Raw genomic sequence first — 16,749 nt, forward strand, 5'->3', positions numbered from 1 at the left:
GATAAATATTATATACAATACATAGTAACGAACAATTCAAATAAAAGTGAAATCATTGATGAAATATAATTGCACCATAAATATTGTATTATCACGAAATTTATTTTAAATCTTACTTAAATACTCAACTTTTGTCACGACCCAAATTCGGGCCGCGACTGGCACCCACACTTACCCTCCTATGTGAGCGAACCAACCAATCTAAACCTTAACATTTCAGTGTAATAACAACAGAAAGTAATGCGGAAGACTTAAACTCATTAATAAAAACCAATTCAATAACTATCAATATTCAACATCTATTATTCCCAAAACCTGGAAGTCATCATCACAAGAACATCTACTTTAAACTACTAATTCTAAGAGTTTCTAAGAAGCTAAAAATACATAAGAAGCTAGTCCATGCCGGAAGTTCAAGGCATCAAGACATGAAGGAGAAGATCCAGTCCAAGCTAGAAGCGTTAGCTCACCCTGAAGATCCGGTGTGACGAAGACTGGCTTGAGTTACTGTTGAGTCGAAGATGACGGCACGTTTGCTGCACTCCACAAATAACAAGAAGAAAAACATAAAAGTAGGGGTCAGTACAAAACACGGGTACTGAGTAGATATCATCGGCCAACTCAAAATAGGGAACAGTATATATCAATATTATCGTAAATCAACTATAAAACTCAACGTGTAGCAACAACAAGTATTATAATCATCAATAAGTACCATCAAGTTCATCCATGAGGGCTCAAGCCTCAACACCATACTCATTTGGGAATTAAGTATATTAAGTTGAGTATATTATCATCTTTCAAGATTCATTATCTTTCCTCTCCTTGTGTCGGTACGTGACACTCCGATCCCCTACTACTATGTGTCGGTACGTGACACTCCGATCCCCAAATTCTATGTGTCGGAACGTGACACTCCGATCCCCAAATTCTATGTGTCGGAACGTGACACTCCGATCCCCTAATTCTATGTGTCGGAACGTGACACTCCGATCCCCTACATGTGTCGGAACGTGACACTCCGGTCCCCTACATGTGTCGGTACGTGACACTCCGATCCCCTACATGTGTCGGAATGTGACACTCCGATCCCCTACATGTGTCGGAACGTGACACTCCGATCCCCTACATGTGTCGGTACGTGACACTCCGATCCCCTAATTCTATGTGTCGGAACATGACACTCCGATCCACTAATACTATGTGTCGGAACGTGACACTCCGATCCACTAATACTATGTGTCGGAACGTGACACTCCGATCCACTAATACTATGTGTCGGAACGTGACACTCCGATCCACTAATATCATTCTGTAAATCATCAAGCCTTCTCTATTCCAAGGCATCATCAATCCCATTACTTTAATTCATCAAGCCTTCTTCTATACCAAGGCATCATCATTAATAATGTATATTAAAGTTTCTTTTCAAGATTTGGGATTCAATATTTTCATCATGCTTATCTTATCACAATGCATATAGTAGGGTTTACAATACTACCAATACATATCATTCACTATTAAGAGTTTACTTATGAAAGCATAAAAACCATAACCTACCTCCACCGAAGAATTGAATCAAGCAAGAATTTTCCCAAAGCTTTGTTGTTTTCCTCTTCTTCTCGATCGTTTCTCTCTCTCCCTTCTTGTTCTTTCTATTTTCTTATTCAAACCCTCTTTCTTTTACCCTAATTAGTATATAATTAAGAATAAAAGATGGCAATAATACCCCACTAATTAACTTAGGGTTACCTCTTTTAACCCCCAAGAATTTGAGTTATTAATATAAACCCACAAAATCTATAATTAAGGAAGGAATTGTCCAAAAACGTCCCTTAAAACGTGTAAGGAAATCCGATTCTGCCTGGGATTTGTGCAACCTGTGACGGGCCGTCGTGCCTGCGACGGTCCGTCCTGCTGGTCGTCGCAGAGTTCAGAGACCCAAATTTCCACCAAGGGTCTGTGACGGTCCGTCACACCTGTGACGGTCCGTCCTACCATTCCGTCACAAAGTTCAGAGAGTCGATTTTTAGTACCCAATTTCAGATTTTCTAAGTGTTTTGAAACGAGACCCTGCGACGGTCCGTCGTGCCCATGACGGATCGTCGTTTGGTCCGTCGCCTCAGCCTGTTTTTCCAGAATTGAAGTTTGTTGCTCAAAACGACTAAAAAGGTCGTTACAATAGATACCAATTTACCCATCGTTCGTCCCCGAACGATCAAAAGAAGGAAAGCAAGGGCGAAAAGGAGTACCTGAATCTGTAAACAGATGTGGGTATCTTTCTTGCATATCTGCCTCCTTCTCCCAAGTGGCTTCTTCAACCGGTCGATTCTTCCATTGCACCTTGATGGATGCAATCTCTCTTGACCTCAACTTGCGAACTTCTCTATCTAAAATAGCAACAGGCTCCTTCTCATAAGACAAGTTCTCATCAAGCAAAACTGAATCCCAACGGATGATGTAGTTTTCATCCCCATGGTATCTTTTCAACATCGACACATGGAATACCGGATGTACTCCGGACAGCCCTGGAGGCAAGGCTAACTCATAAGCCACCTCTCCTACTCGCTTAAGTACTTCAAATGGTCCAATGTACCTTGGACTTAGTTTACCCCTTTTTCCAAACCGCATCACCCCTTTCATTGGTGAAACTTTCAACAAGACTTGTTCACCCTCCATGAACTCTAAGTCTCTAACCTTTCGATTTGCATATTCTTTTTGTCTACTTTGCGCCGCTAGAAGCTTTTCTTGAATAGACTTCACTTTCTCTATCGAATCCCTCAAAAGGTCAGTACCCCAAGGCCTAACCTCAAATGCATCAAACCAACCAATGGGAGACCTACATCTCCTACCATACAATGCTTCAAATGGAGCCATATCAATGCTTGAGTGATAGCTATTATTGTATGAAAATTCCGCTAAGGGTAGGAAGCTATCCCAATGACCACCAAACTCTATCACACATGCACGAAGCATATCCTCCAACACTTGAATCGTTCGCTCAGACTGACCATCGGTCTGAGGATGGAACGCGGTACTAAGGTCCAACCTAGTACCCAATTCCGCATGCAATGTTTTCCAAAACTTAGAAGTAAACTGCGTACCTCTATCTGATATGATGGATAGTGGAACCCCATGCAATCGCACCACTTCCGAGATGTAATGTTTGGCTAACTTTTCTGCATTGTAAGTCACCTTGACCGGAATGAAATGAGCAGATTTAGTTAACCTATCAACAATTACCCAAATCGAATCAAACTTTCCCAATGTCTTGGGAAGACCAATTACAAAGTCCATTGCAATTCTCTCCCACTTCCATTCAGGAATGGGCATTCTCTGAAGTGTTCCTCCGGGCCTCTGGTGTTCATACTTTACTTGTTGACAGTTTGGACACTTGGCAATAAAGTCAACAACATCACGCTTCATTCTACTCCACCAAAAGTGTTGCTTTAGGTCACGATACATCTTGGTTGCACCCGGATGTATAGAATACCTTGAACTATGAGCCTCTGTCAGAATACTGTCGATCAAATCATCGACGCGGGGTACACATACCCTTCCCTTGATCCTCAAAACACCTTCCTCATCAATTTGTGCTTCCTTAGCCTCTCCTCGCAATACTTTATCTTGAATTCTGCGCAGTTTCTCATCATCAAACTGTTTTCCCTTAATCTTGTCAAGAAAGGAAGATCTTGCCTCTACACAAACCAACAATCCTCCCTTCTCATTTACTTCTAATCTCATCAAGTCGTTAGCTAGAGTCTGAACCTCTCTAGCTAATGGGCGTCTAGAGGCGTGCAAGTGAGCTAGACTTCCCATGCTTCCCGCCTTTCTACTTAAAGCATCCGCTACAACATTCGCCTTTCCCGGATGATACAAGATAGTGATATCGTAGTCCTTTAGTAGTTCCATCCACCTCCTCTGTCTCAAGTTCAAATCTTTCTGAGTAAAGACATACTGAAGGCTACGATGATCCGTGTAGACCTCACACTTAACCCCATATAAATAGTGTCTCCATTGCTTTAATGCAAACACTACCGCAGCCAATTCCAAATCATGAGTTGGATAGTTACGTTCATGCACTTTTAATTGTCTTGAAGCATAAGCAATCACACTCTTCTCTTGCATTAGTACTGCACCCAACCCAGAATAGGATGCATCACAATAAACAATGAAGTTCTTACCCTCTACTGGCAAGGTAAGGATAGGTGCGGTAGTCAACAAAGTTTTGAGCTTCTGAAAGCTTTCCTCACATTCGTCCGACCATACAAATGGAACATTCTGCTTAGTCAAGTTCGTCAATTGGGAAGCAATAAAAGAGAATCCCTTGACAAATCGGCGGTAGTAGCTAGCTAACCCAACAAAGCTCCTTATTTCTGACACATTAGTGGGTCTTACCCAATTCTTCACTGTTTCAATCTTAGAAGGATCCACCATCACTCCTTCCTTAGAAACCACGTGCCCCAAGAAGGACACTGCATCTAGCCAAAACTCACACTTAGAGAACTTGGCATAAAGCTTTTTCTCCCTCAACATTTCCAATACCATTCTCAAATGTTCTTCATGTTCCTTCTTGCTCATTGAGTATACCAATATATCATCAATAAATACGATCACGAAGAGGTCCAAATATGGCTTAAAAATACCATTCATCAAGCTCATGAACGCAGCAGGGGCATTCGTAAGACCAAAAGACATCACCACAAATTCGTAATGCCCATACCTCGTTCGAAAAGCAGTCTTTGGCACATCCGTTGCCCGTATTTTCAATTGATGATAACCGGATCTCAAGTCAATCTTAGAGAAGACACAAGCACCTTGTAACTGATCGAACAAGTCATCAATGCGAGGAAGAGGATACTTGTTCTTTATGGTTACCTTGTTCAAATGCCGGTAGTCTATGCACATCCGAAAACTCCTATCCTTCTTCTTTACAAACAAAACCGGAGCACCCCAAGGAGATGCACTTGGTCTAATGAAGCCTTTGCTCAACAACTCTTGAAGTTGGGCTTTTAACTCTCTTAACTCCACGGGAGCCATTCTATAAGGGGGTATAGAAATGGGGCGAGTACCGGGTTCAAGATCAATACAGAAGTCAATATTCCTATCCGGTGGCATACCAGGAAGATCTGCAGGGAACACATCCAGAAACTCACGAACTACTGAAACCGACTCAATCGAAGGTACTTGGGTAGTGTCATCCTTGAGATGTGCCAAGAAAGCTAAACACCCTTTACTAATCATTTTCTTAGCACGAAGAAAGGAGACGATGCGGACCGGATTGGAAGTGTAGTCACCCTCCCACACTAACGGGTCTATCCCAGGCTTGGCTAACGTCACCGTTTTAGCATTACAATCCAAGATTGCAAATTGCGGAGAAAGCCAAGTCATACCCAGAATCACATCAAAATCATCCATTGCCAGGATAACCAAATCTACATAAGTGTTGCTCCCCACAAAGTTTACCACACAAGACCTATATACCTTTTCAACTACCACAGACTCACCCACCGGAGTAGAAACAGAATAGGCATATCAAGAAATTCACAATGTAAATTTAGACCATTAGCAAATGAGGAAGATACATAAGAAAACGTGGATTCAGGATCAAACAATACAGAAGCCATGCAATCACAAACCAGAAGATTACCTGTGATGACAGCATCAGATGCCTCCGCTTCAGACCGCCCAGGGAAAGCGTAACAATGGGCCCTATCGTTCGTCTGTCCGTTGCCCCTACCATGTTGTGATGTAGTGGCTCCAGTTTGCCCATCACCCCGGCCGTTTTGGTGACCACCATTACCTCGACCACCACGTCCTCCAGAATAATGGTCTCTACCATGACCACCTCTACCTCTAGCTATTGGGGGGTCTATAACTTTGTCTGGGACAATTTTTCCTAATATGTCCAATCTCCCCACATCCATAACATTCTCTGGAGTCAATCATAGGCCCCTCGGAGAAGTGTTGACCGGTCTGAGGTGGTCCCCCAACTACAGTCTGTAGTGAAGACTGAATTGGTCGGACTGAGTAACTTCCCAAACCCTGTCCTCTAGTGTAAGAACCATTAAACTCACCTCCCTTTCGAAACCTTTTTGATGTCGATGTTGTGGTGAAGTCGTCTGGCTTCACTCCTTCCACTTCTATCACAAAGTCTACCACTTCTTGAAAGGATTTTGTCGTTGCCGCTATCTGTAAGGCCGAAATCCGCAATTCTGACCTCAACCCCTTCACAAACCGGCGAATCCGCTCTTGAGGACTGAAACAGAGTTGAGTGGCATATCTGGATAGTGCACGGAACTTAGCCTCATAAGCATTAACCGACATCCTACCTTGCTCTAGGCTCAGGAACTCATCCCTTTTCCTATCCGTCAAAGTCCGGGGGATATACTTCTCCATAAACAAGCTAGAGAATGAGGCCCAAGTCATAGGTGGTGCCTCTATTGGTTGACACTCAATTTGTGACCGCCACCACATTTTGGCGTTCCCTTGAAACTGATAAGTCACAAACTCCACACCAAACCGTTCTACTATACCCATCTTGTGTAGTAGCTCGTGACAGTCAACCAGAAAATCATAAGCATCCTCCGATTCAGCACCCTTGAAGACTGGAGGTTTCAATTTCAAGAACTTATTGAAAAGTTCATGCTGATCACTTGTCATTATAGGCCCAGTAGTCAGACGTGGAAACGTGCCTATTTCCAATGGAACATCCATGCGGGGAGCCATAGTAGCCGCATGTTGTACCTCCGGAGCCTGAGGTGCTGGTGCAGAAAACACTGGGGGTGTCTGGCCCTGATCAGATAACCCGCTAAGATAAGCCAGAACCTGATTGATCATCTCTGGGTAGGTTGGGGTGGCATTTCCTCATTTTGCACTTGTTCATTCACCCCATCCTCCCCCTCTCTTATCACTTCCTCAGTCGGTGGAGGAGTCACCGCCCTAGTACCAGATGGGCTCGGTGCTCGTCCTCTTCCTCTAGAGGACGTCCTCCCACGACCTCTACCACGGCCCCTTGCCGCTGTTCTTCCTCGAGCCACAGCCCCAGTGGCTGGCTCAGTTGTTTCTTGTCTGTCCGGTGTTGGTGTTGGCGTAGTCGTTACTCTAGTTCTAACCATCTGCGAAAGAGAGTGAAGATGGTCAGATACCAATTCGTATCGCCTAGATACCAATTGGACTCAAGTAGTAGCACGAAAGAAAGAATGAAAGAGTGAAATTTTCCTAAAGTCTTATAGCCTCTCAAAGAAAAGTAAAGGCGTCCCCCTACCGTTCCTTAAGACTCTACTAGACCTGTTCTTGTGTGATGAGACCAACGAACCTAATGCTCTGATACCAAGTTTGTCACGACCCAAATCCGGGCCGCGACTGGCACCCACACTTACCCTCCTATGTGAGCGAACCAACCAATCTAAACCTTAACATTTCAATGTAATAACAACAGAAAGTAATGCGGAAGACTTAAACTCATTAATAAAAACCAATTCAATAACTATCAATATTCAACATCTATTATTCCCAAAACCTGGAAGTCATCATCACAAGAACATCTACTTTAAACTACTAATTCTAAGAGTTTCTAAGAAGCTAAAAATACATAAGAAGCTAGTCCATGCCGGAAGTTCAAGGCATCAAGACATGAAGGAGAAGATCCAGTCCAAGCTAGAAGCGTTAGCTCACCCTGAAGATCCGGTGTGACGAAGACTGGCTTGAGTTACTGTTGAGTCGAAGATGACGGCACGTTTGCTGCACTCCACAAATAACAAGAAGAAAAACATAAAAGTAGGGGTCAGTACAAAACACGGGTACTGAGTAGATATCATCGGCCAACTCAAAATAGGGAACAGTATATATCAATATTATCGTAAATCAACTATAAAACTCAACGTGTAGCAACAACAAGTATTATAATCATCAATAAGTACCATCAAGTTCATCCATGAGGGCTCAAGCCTCAACACCATACTCATTTGGGAATTAAGTATATTAAGTTGAGTATATTATCATCATTCAAGATTCATTATCTTTCCTCTCCTTGTGTCGGTACGTGACACTCCGATCCCCTACTACTATGTGTCGGTACGTGACACTCCGATCCCCAAATTCTATGTGTCGGAACGTGACACTCCGATCCCCTAATTCTATGTGTCGGAACGTGACACTCCGATCCCCTACATGTGTCGGAACGTGACACTCCGATCCCCTACATGTGTCGGTACGTGACACTCCGATCCCCTACATGTGACACTCCGATCCCCTACATGTGTCGGAACGTGACACTCCGATCCCCTACATGTGTCGGTACGTGACACTCCGATCCCCTAATTCTATGTGTCGGAACATGACACTCTGATCCACTAATACTATGTGTCGGAACGTGACACTCCGATCCACTAATACTATGTGTCGGAACGTGACACTCCGATCCACTAATACTATGTGTCGGAACGTGACACTCCGATCCACTAGTATCATTCTGTAAATCATCAAGCCTTCTCTATTCCAAGGCATCATCAATCCCATTACTTTAATTCATCAAGCCTTCTTCTATACCAAGGCATCATCATTAATAATGTATATTAAAGTTTCTTTTCAAGATTTGGGATTCAATATTTTCATCATGCTTATCTTATCACAATCACATAATCATATTCATGCAAACATACCATTAAGCATATAGTAGGGTTTACAATACTACCAATACATATCATTCACTATTAAGAGTTTACTTATGAAAGCATGAAAACCATAACCTACCTCCACCGAAGAATTGAATCAAGCAAGAATTTTCCCAAAGCTTTGTGGTTTTCCTCTTCTTCTCGATCGTTTCTCTCTCTCCCTTCTTGTTCTTTCTATTTTCTTATTCAAACCCTCTTTCTTTTACCCTAATTAGTATATAATTAAGAATAAAAGATGGCAATAATACCCCACTAATTAACTTAGGGTTACCTCTTTTAACCCCCAAGAATTTGAGTTACTAATATAAACCCACAAAATCTATAATTAAGGAAGGAATAGTCCAAAAACGTCCCTTAAAACGTGTAAGGAAATCCGATTCTGCCTGGGATTTGCGCAACCTGTGACGGGCCGTCGTGCCTGTGACGGGCCGTCGTGCCTGCGACGGTCCGTCCTGCAGGTCGTCGCAGAGTTCAGAGACCCAAATTTCCACCAAGGGTCTGTGACGGTCCGTCACACCTGTGATGGTCCATCCTGTCATTCCGTCATAATGTTCAGAGAGTCAATTTTTAGTACCCAATTTCAGATTTTCTAAGTGTTTTGAAACGAGACCCTGCGACGGTCCGTCGTGCCCATGACGGATCGTCGTTTGGTCCGTCGCCTCAGCCTGTTTTTCCAGAATTGAAGTTTGTTGCTCAAAACGACTAAACAGGTCGTTACAACTTTCAAGACTATTACGTTACTCTCATGAATGTTCTAATATATTACGGAGTTCACAATGAGCATTTTTATCCTTATGTTTTATGTGTAGCTAAAAATTGTATAAATTAACAATTTTATCTTGTTACAATTATTTCGTGTACTATAATTTACTTCCCATATTTCATTTTGAACTATTGAATCAAATTTTTCATGATATTTAAAAAGTGTAATTTAATAATTTATCACGATAACATAAAAAATAGATTATTTGAATTATCATGTAAATTTTGTGCATACTTGATAATGAAAAAAAGTATAATCTAAATTACATATTTAAAATGACCAAAAAATTAAAAAAAATGAATAATATGGTCTAGATGTTATATTACTTAGAAAATAATTATAGATATTAGAGACTTAATTAATAATATTATTTAAATAACTAATTAATAATATTATGACAATTTCTCTTAAAGATAAAACTAAAAATTATTTGCATTAGAAAATAATTACAAATGATAAAGATTAAATGAATAACATAATAGAAACGATATTATAATTATCAAAAAGTAAAATAAAGAGGTGAATTTGGAGAATTGTTATTCACCTCTCTATAAAAGTATGATAGAGAGAATAATATAGAGGGTGGTTGAAAAGCTCATTTTCTATTCTATTTTACTCTCTAATATAAGAAAATAGAGAGTAAAATAGAGGTAGGCTGAAAATGGTCTTAATGAGAATTATTGGTGACAACAATTGAGAAAATACAAAACATATGTTTACTTTGTTTGGTATTTTCCATATGAAATCAAATCGGGAGTTTATCATTTCGATTGGATTCTACATAGATAAGGCTTGGGATAAACAAAAGAGTCGGCCTGAACTCCATCCCCCAAAAAGAAAACAAAATTACAGCAATCATAATACTAAAGGTTGCTATGTTTTCTCAGTGGGGAAGAGCAGCAGACTGCATATTTCCTTGTTTGTATACATCATCTCAACTACATTCTACAGCTTTTGAAGCACTCAAAGTCATGTCCCGTGCTACTTGTATCTCTGGAATGAAAGAAAGAAAGGAAGAAAGAAAATCTGGTACAAACTAACATAGCATCTGTTTCAGTTTCCCTATAGCAAGGAAGAGAACACAAACTCTCTTTGGATTGGCCATCAAAGACACCACACTTGAGACTAGAAACTCCATAACTAATGTAAAATGACCGATGATAATGAAAAGACAGTAGCTAAAAGAGGGTAAAAGGTGGATCTGGAGTTTTCCTACGCATCCAAAGCATCTCTCATGTCTTCAGGTCATCAGACATGGCTGAAGGTATACAATGCATTGCAAGGATATCAGACGTTGCCGCTTTTGCATTTGTAGTCTGCAGTACAACAATCTAAAGAAAACAACAGCATCACCTTGAGAAGTCCAGAAGGATAAAGAAACGAAAGGAGAATACAAAAGATCAGTTAGAGAGAGAACCTGATTATAATCAAGATCAAACTTCATGTACTCTTCTTTACAGGCCTCCACCATCTTAGCCAAGCTCTTCAGATTTTTTACCGGCTTGCCGTTGAAAGCAATAACCTAGAGTATATAGGATCCAATGTCAAAACATTCAGATGGACGTGAATAAGATAACAATGGCATCTTGCTAATTTGTAAACTACTGTGATCAGCTCTGTTCCAAAATACTTTCTTCTCACCTGAGTGTTTACCAGTTCTTCATAACCAATATTGATGTCAGCCACAAGCACCTAATAGGAAGTGCATAAGGCAGATCAGAATGAAACAATAGATATAACGGCTAGTAAGCTAACAGAGAGCTAGCCTGACCTGAGAAACCACAACCAGTTGTTCATCCATTGACTGTGCCATTGCGTGTAAAAGTTTGTCCAACAACTTAACCGGAGCATCAAATTCATAGTCTTTTCCATACTAAATATAAAGGAACAAAGAGTGTACCAAGATATGTAAGCCCTGAGTCATGGACAAGAGGTAATAAATAAAATATTAAGTAATTAAGTTGATCACAAACCTCGGAACGTAAATATGGAACAGAAACAGCAGAGAAGACAAAACCACCAACAATGTAGTAAGAAGGAGGTTTTCCCTTGATATGAGCTGGAATCAATCGTTTATGTGCATTAAGCTTTATTTTGAATTCTAGAGTTTTAGATTTACGGAGAACTTTCACTTGAGCATCATCTCCAGTATATTTTTGAGAAACGAGATAGCTGAAACCAATACGCTCTCCATGCCTGAACGGTACTGAAAATAAGAAAAACAAAAATCAGGAATCTATAATTTTGAAAAGAACAACAAATAAGTTCAGAAATTTACTGATTGAGAGTCCCCTGTTTGCATCACAGGAAGTCATTTATATCTGTGAGTCAAATTTATTCAGTCTCTCAGGTGTACAAGGGATTGAGTTCGTGGCTGGGCCAAATATAGGATTCATTTTTGCTTCCACAAGAAAAACATACAAAAGAACCGTTCCTCATATAGTCCGGAAAAGTCAAAATACATATACCAGATTCATACATCCATTATTCCTACCCAACCATCCCTCTTGGACGCTTAGATGATTCTTTATATGCATATCTACGCAGATTTCCCAAATCCATTATTCCCAACCAACCGAGGGGGTGCTTCTGAACCCTAGTGTGAGGAGGACTCTTAATTGGAGGATCTTGCAATACGCCAATATCTAACGCATTTATCATCACGAAAGCAAGCAACACAAAGAACAGTTTTGTATTTTCATTTTCCCATTTTCCCATCCCCCAACGACTTATTTGTTTTCTCTGAATGGCTAAATAAATTCATTAACTGAAAAGAAGAGAGAATTTGAAGAAATATGAAAGGTATTACAACTATCAATTGTGAACAATGAAATGCTTACTATAATAACAATTCTATCAAGATAAACAGACATACATGGAATGCAGTCTTCTGCATGTATAAATGAATTGCTTGAGAAAGTAGATCTAATACACTATTGAGCAATGTGTACAATACTAAATTCCACTATAAGTTAAACAGCTATCAAAATGAATATCTTCACAGGAAAGTTGGATATGTTTAACTACTAAACAATAATATCTAACTTAAAAATAAACAGATCATATGGAAGAAAAGAAAAAACTAAGCACGCCAACTAAGAGTAAAGGACAAAGCTCGAAACATATTCTAGAGTTCAATGGATAAGATGTCTAGTAAATAAATACTAACCTTCCTTCAACTTTTATGTTAAATCTTTTTTTCCTTTTGTTTAAAAAGGACGAACCTTTTTCTTCCTTCAACCCTTTTCTAATTGCCAGCTACCTAAATCCTAAGTTGGTCGGACTCGGTGCAGGATCCAATACGGGTGCGGATCTAGAGGTCGGATTGTTCATTAACGTTTAAGATTTGGGGATATGAATCCATGTCAGGTGTGGGGATTCGCCTAGAAAGTAATTAAAATATCAAAAAACAGAGTTATAAAACGTAAATTATGAGATATTATGTGAAGAACTTGAGGAGAATCCTGGAAGGAGATGAAAGGAAACGGAGTGACATAGAAATTTCCATACAAAAGGTATTCCATTTTCTTCAATTTCACCTTAACTTGTATATTTGATTATATAAATTATTAAAACTGTCTAGAGTTTCCTCATCAATTTGGTCAAAGTACCCAAAATTGGTTGACCAAATCGGACACGGATCCTACACCCATGTCGTGTTTACACGGTGCAAGCACCAAAAGTGAAGAGTCTAAGCAACTTAACCTAAATCACGTCGATCTGCACAATTTCTCAGCAATTTTTTTATGTTGGGAATATATTATATGAAATTAAACAGAATTTCATATTTCCTTTTCAGATAAGCATTTGAAGATAGTACACTCAAGAAAAGCAGACAACAAAAGGGATAGTGAAATATTGATGCTTCATGACTTAAATATGCTTTCTTGCTCTTGAGCAAAAAAATACACTCAACTCTAAGCACGTAAATCAAGTATGAAAACCCTAATACCAACTTGTAGGTTTGCAATCATAATTGGGTACTCAGTCTAGCACTTGCACTAGTGGGACCCCTACCTGAACATGCTACTTGAACTACTCTACACTTATCTGGTATTGTTTTCTTTGGGATATAAAGCATAATCTTAAGATCACCAATTTAGTAGTAGTAGTCTATAAGACCAGACAAACAGAACCGGCAAGCAGGAGGAGCCTTCAAACTAGGTAACATATCAGATACGGTCTTTCATACTCCATTTTATTTTACATGGCGTTAATCAACTGACACAGAGTTCAAGACAAAAAGACATAGGTTTGACTCATAGCTAAACATGTACAACAAACCCAAATGCTCCTAATATTGTGGTCATAAACATGTCATCTCATAACTATAAAGAGTGTCGTTAAGGGCAAATGGAAATTTTATTACTTCCCCCGTCCCAATTTAAGTGATGTCACTTGACTTGGTACGGAGTTTAAGAAATATGAAAAGACTTTGCAATGGTACTGCCCCTTAAATTGAGGCAGAGGGAGTATAAATAGTTTTCAAATATAAAAAGTGACAATCTTTTGGAAGGTTGTTCATACTCCCTCCATTTTATTTAAAGTTTTATCCTTCATTGATCATCTCTTTCACATACCCTTTCCTTTTTTTTTTCTTTTTTTTTCTTTTTTTTTTTTTTTTGGGGGGGGGGGGGGGGCTACTTCATCACAATCCTCCCTAAACCCTAAACCATACACCAGAAAAGATAAATTCCGGACTAAAATATAAGCTAACAGATCAGTGGAAGCACATTGATAATTTGGGATGAAATCAGTGTTACCTGTTCCGTCATTCGCTATATCAACCCCATCAAAGCTAAGGATAACATCTGAAGGCTTTAGAACATTGGATTCTGGGGCCGTAGGCTCAACTCTTCGGATACGAACACCCTTCTGATTATGTGCCATACCCATCGACAAGCGGAGGTCAGGATTTTCCATTTTTTGCCATTCAATCCCAATGATAGGAAATCCTACAATGTAATAGATGTCCAGATAAAAACAAGTTTCCACTTTATCACTTTAATCAAGTTGAAAATGCTATTAGAATTTTCAAGTACCTGTGTATGCTCCATTCTTCTCATAATCTTGAATGAAATGCATAATTACTGGTGTTGGTATGACATAACCAATGTTCTCGGCATCTTCATGTTTAAGGGATTGAAATGCAATACCTACACACTTCCCCTTATCATTGAATGCAGGTCCACCAGAATTTCCAGAATTGATGGCAGCATCTATCTGCATAATAATTTTTTATGTTGTTAAAAAGTCCATTTAAATGCAGTCACATTATTTTTCGAGGGATATTAAAAACACAGCAACCAAATAACAGAAATAAAGACCTGTATGATATATTAAAGAAAGTATACGACAGAAAGGAAGAAACTTCTAAACATCACCTGCAATCCGAGGAGCTCGGTTGACACATGAACATAAGATAGTATCTCGATACGCGAGACAACACCACTAGTCACAGAGATTGTATCTCCTCCTATAGGGTATCCAACAACAGTTACAGCATCTTGCAGTGCAGGCAGATCCCCAAACTCAAGAGGTGACACTCCTTCCCAGAACTCATCATCATTCACAGTTAACATTGCTGTTTCATAATAACAACAGAAAAGTTAACTTAAGAACTCTTCGGTACCAAATCCTAACACTAAAATGATGCAAGTAAGTACATATTTTGGAACTGACAAACCTAAAGTCTGTCTAAAAAACACAATGGTCATCAAGATATTTTGAATTTGAAGCTTATGCAATAATAGCTAAATCAAAATTGAAAATTATGGAACATACCAATATCGCATTCCGTTCCAATGGAAAGTACGGTAGCCAAGTATTTGGTATCAGAACCACGTTTCTTGAGCTTAACCTGAGTATGGTGCTCCACGGAGTGGGCATTCGTGAGCACCCTCCTTCCACCAATGATAAACCCACTACTACTGGAGCTATATTGTCTCTTCCTCTGCCAAGGAAGCGAGAAATTAGGCTCTGTATGGACGCAGAACACCTTGACCACTGCATCCATAGACGGAGCCGCCTTGGCTGCTGCTGCTACCGCAGCCAAATCCGCCCCATGCCTCAAGTCGCCACTCAATACAGTGGTAATATCGCCGTTGTGTTCAGCGAACCTATGACCTCGTCTCTCTGGAGAGGCCGCAATATCCCTGTCTACTTCTTCATCATGTTTTCCACCTTTCTTAGGGCGTCCACGGCCGCGTCGATGAGTTGGTGGGTCACCGTTGGTGATGGCAGTTTCGACAGGGGTTGCAGATAGTACGCCGTCATCGAGGGCTTCTTTGGAAGAAATACCAGGGGCGTCGGTGGAGTTGTCCACCACATTTTTAGGTTTCCGGCCTCTTTTTCTCTTGAGGTCTGCCATTGAAACGGAAAATCAAGAAAGCAGAGAGAGAGAGCAGTTCGAAATTTGACAGAAGAATTTCAAAATTGGAAATGAAAATGAAAAGGAAGCAATTTGCCTTAATGAGTAATGTAATACACCCCAAAATTACACTTTTGCCCAAAATTAATTTCAGCCCAATTTGTAAGGATTTGAAATGAGCCCAATGAGTTCCATTTCAATTGGCTAATTCACTTGAGGGCATACTTTTATGGGGGGGGGGAAAAACAAACTAAAAGTATACAAATATAGTACGGGAAAATGCAAAATACATTCTCAAACATATGTTCGAAATTTTATATACACATTTATATTATATTAAAGGTCTTATTACATTTTGAAAATATTTTATAAATAATTTTTTACCCTTTTTCGACCTACGTGGCACTAAATTGAAAAAAAAAAGTCAACCAGCATTGGATCTACAAGATAATGTCACATAGATCGAAAAGGGGTGAAAATTATTAATAATATAAGTTAAGGAGGGATAGTATAGTATAACTGTGTTAGGTCGTTAATAAAATCAGTTTTCTTGATTGAATTTGGGTTGATTAGAAGATTTAATTACTTTGTTAAATTTGGAATTAGAATAATTGGTAGTCGGGTCTCAATTTTCAAATTAGGATTGTATATGATGGTGTATTGGTATTGTAAAAATTACTTTGTCAATAAACACTAAATTTGTAATGATTTGTTTGTGTTTGTTGTGGTGTAACTGTGATGGTATTAAAAAAATTAAGTATACAAATATAGTACCTTAATAATTACAATATAATAATAGTTTTAACTTTCACCAACATATTAATTTTTTAAAACATAGAAATTAATATTTAAAAAGAAAAAAATCAAAATTATGGTATTAATATGCAACAACTATGTGTGATAAATCATCATTGAATTTTAGTTCAAAATATTACTCCAAT

At 39.4% G+C, this 16,749-nt stretch overlaps 1 protein-coding gene across 1 annotated transcript; it reads right to left on the reverse strand.

Annotated features, from left to right (window-relative positions):
* Positions 1-10,236: 10,236 nt before the first annotated feature.
* LOC101268457 (protease Do-like 9) lies at positions 10,237-16,010 on the reverse strand. Its single transcript, XM_004252616.5, has 9 exons — positions 15,223-16,010; positions 14,823-15,022; positions 14,481-14,661; positions 14,202-14,393; positions 11,412-11,644; positions 11,210-11,311; positions 11,080-11,130; positions 10,856-10,960; positions 10,237-10,769 (listed from the first exon to the last, which is right to left on the reverse strand). The coding sequence occupies exons 1-9, from the start codon at positions 15,806-15,808 to the stop codon at positions 10,671-10,673; spliced, it is 1,749 nt and encodes a 582-aa protein (XP_004252664.1). The 5' UTR covers positions 15,809-16,010; the 3' UTR covers positions 10,237-10,670.
* Between the last annotated feature and the right edge of the window lie 739 nt (positions 16,011-16,749).

Source organism: Solanum lycopersicum, chromosome 12 (assembly GCF_036512215.1).
Source record: "Solanum lycopersicum chromosome 12, SLM_r2.1".
Lineage (NCBI taxonomy): Eukaryota > Viridiplantae > Streptophyta > Magnoliopsida > Solanales > Solanaceae > Solanum > Solanum lycopersicum.

Coding starts and splice junctions, on each gene's coding strand:
- LOC101268457 (XM_004252616.5), bottom strand. CDS start 15,808: ATGGCAGACCTCAAGAGAAAAAGAGGCCGGAAACCTAAAAATGTGGTG. Junction 11,645..14,201: donor TATAGCGAATGACGGAACAG/GTAACACTGATT, acceptor TCTTATTTTCAG/TACCGTTCAGGCATGGAGAG. Junction 10,770..10,855: donor TTGATCTTGATTATAATCAG/GTTCTCTCTCTA, acceptor TGTTTTCTTTAG/ATTGTTGTACTGCAGACTAC.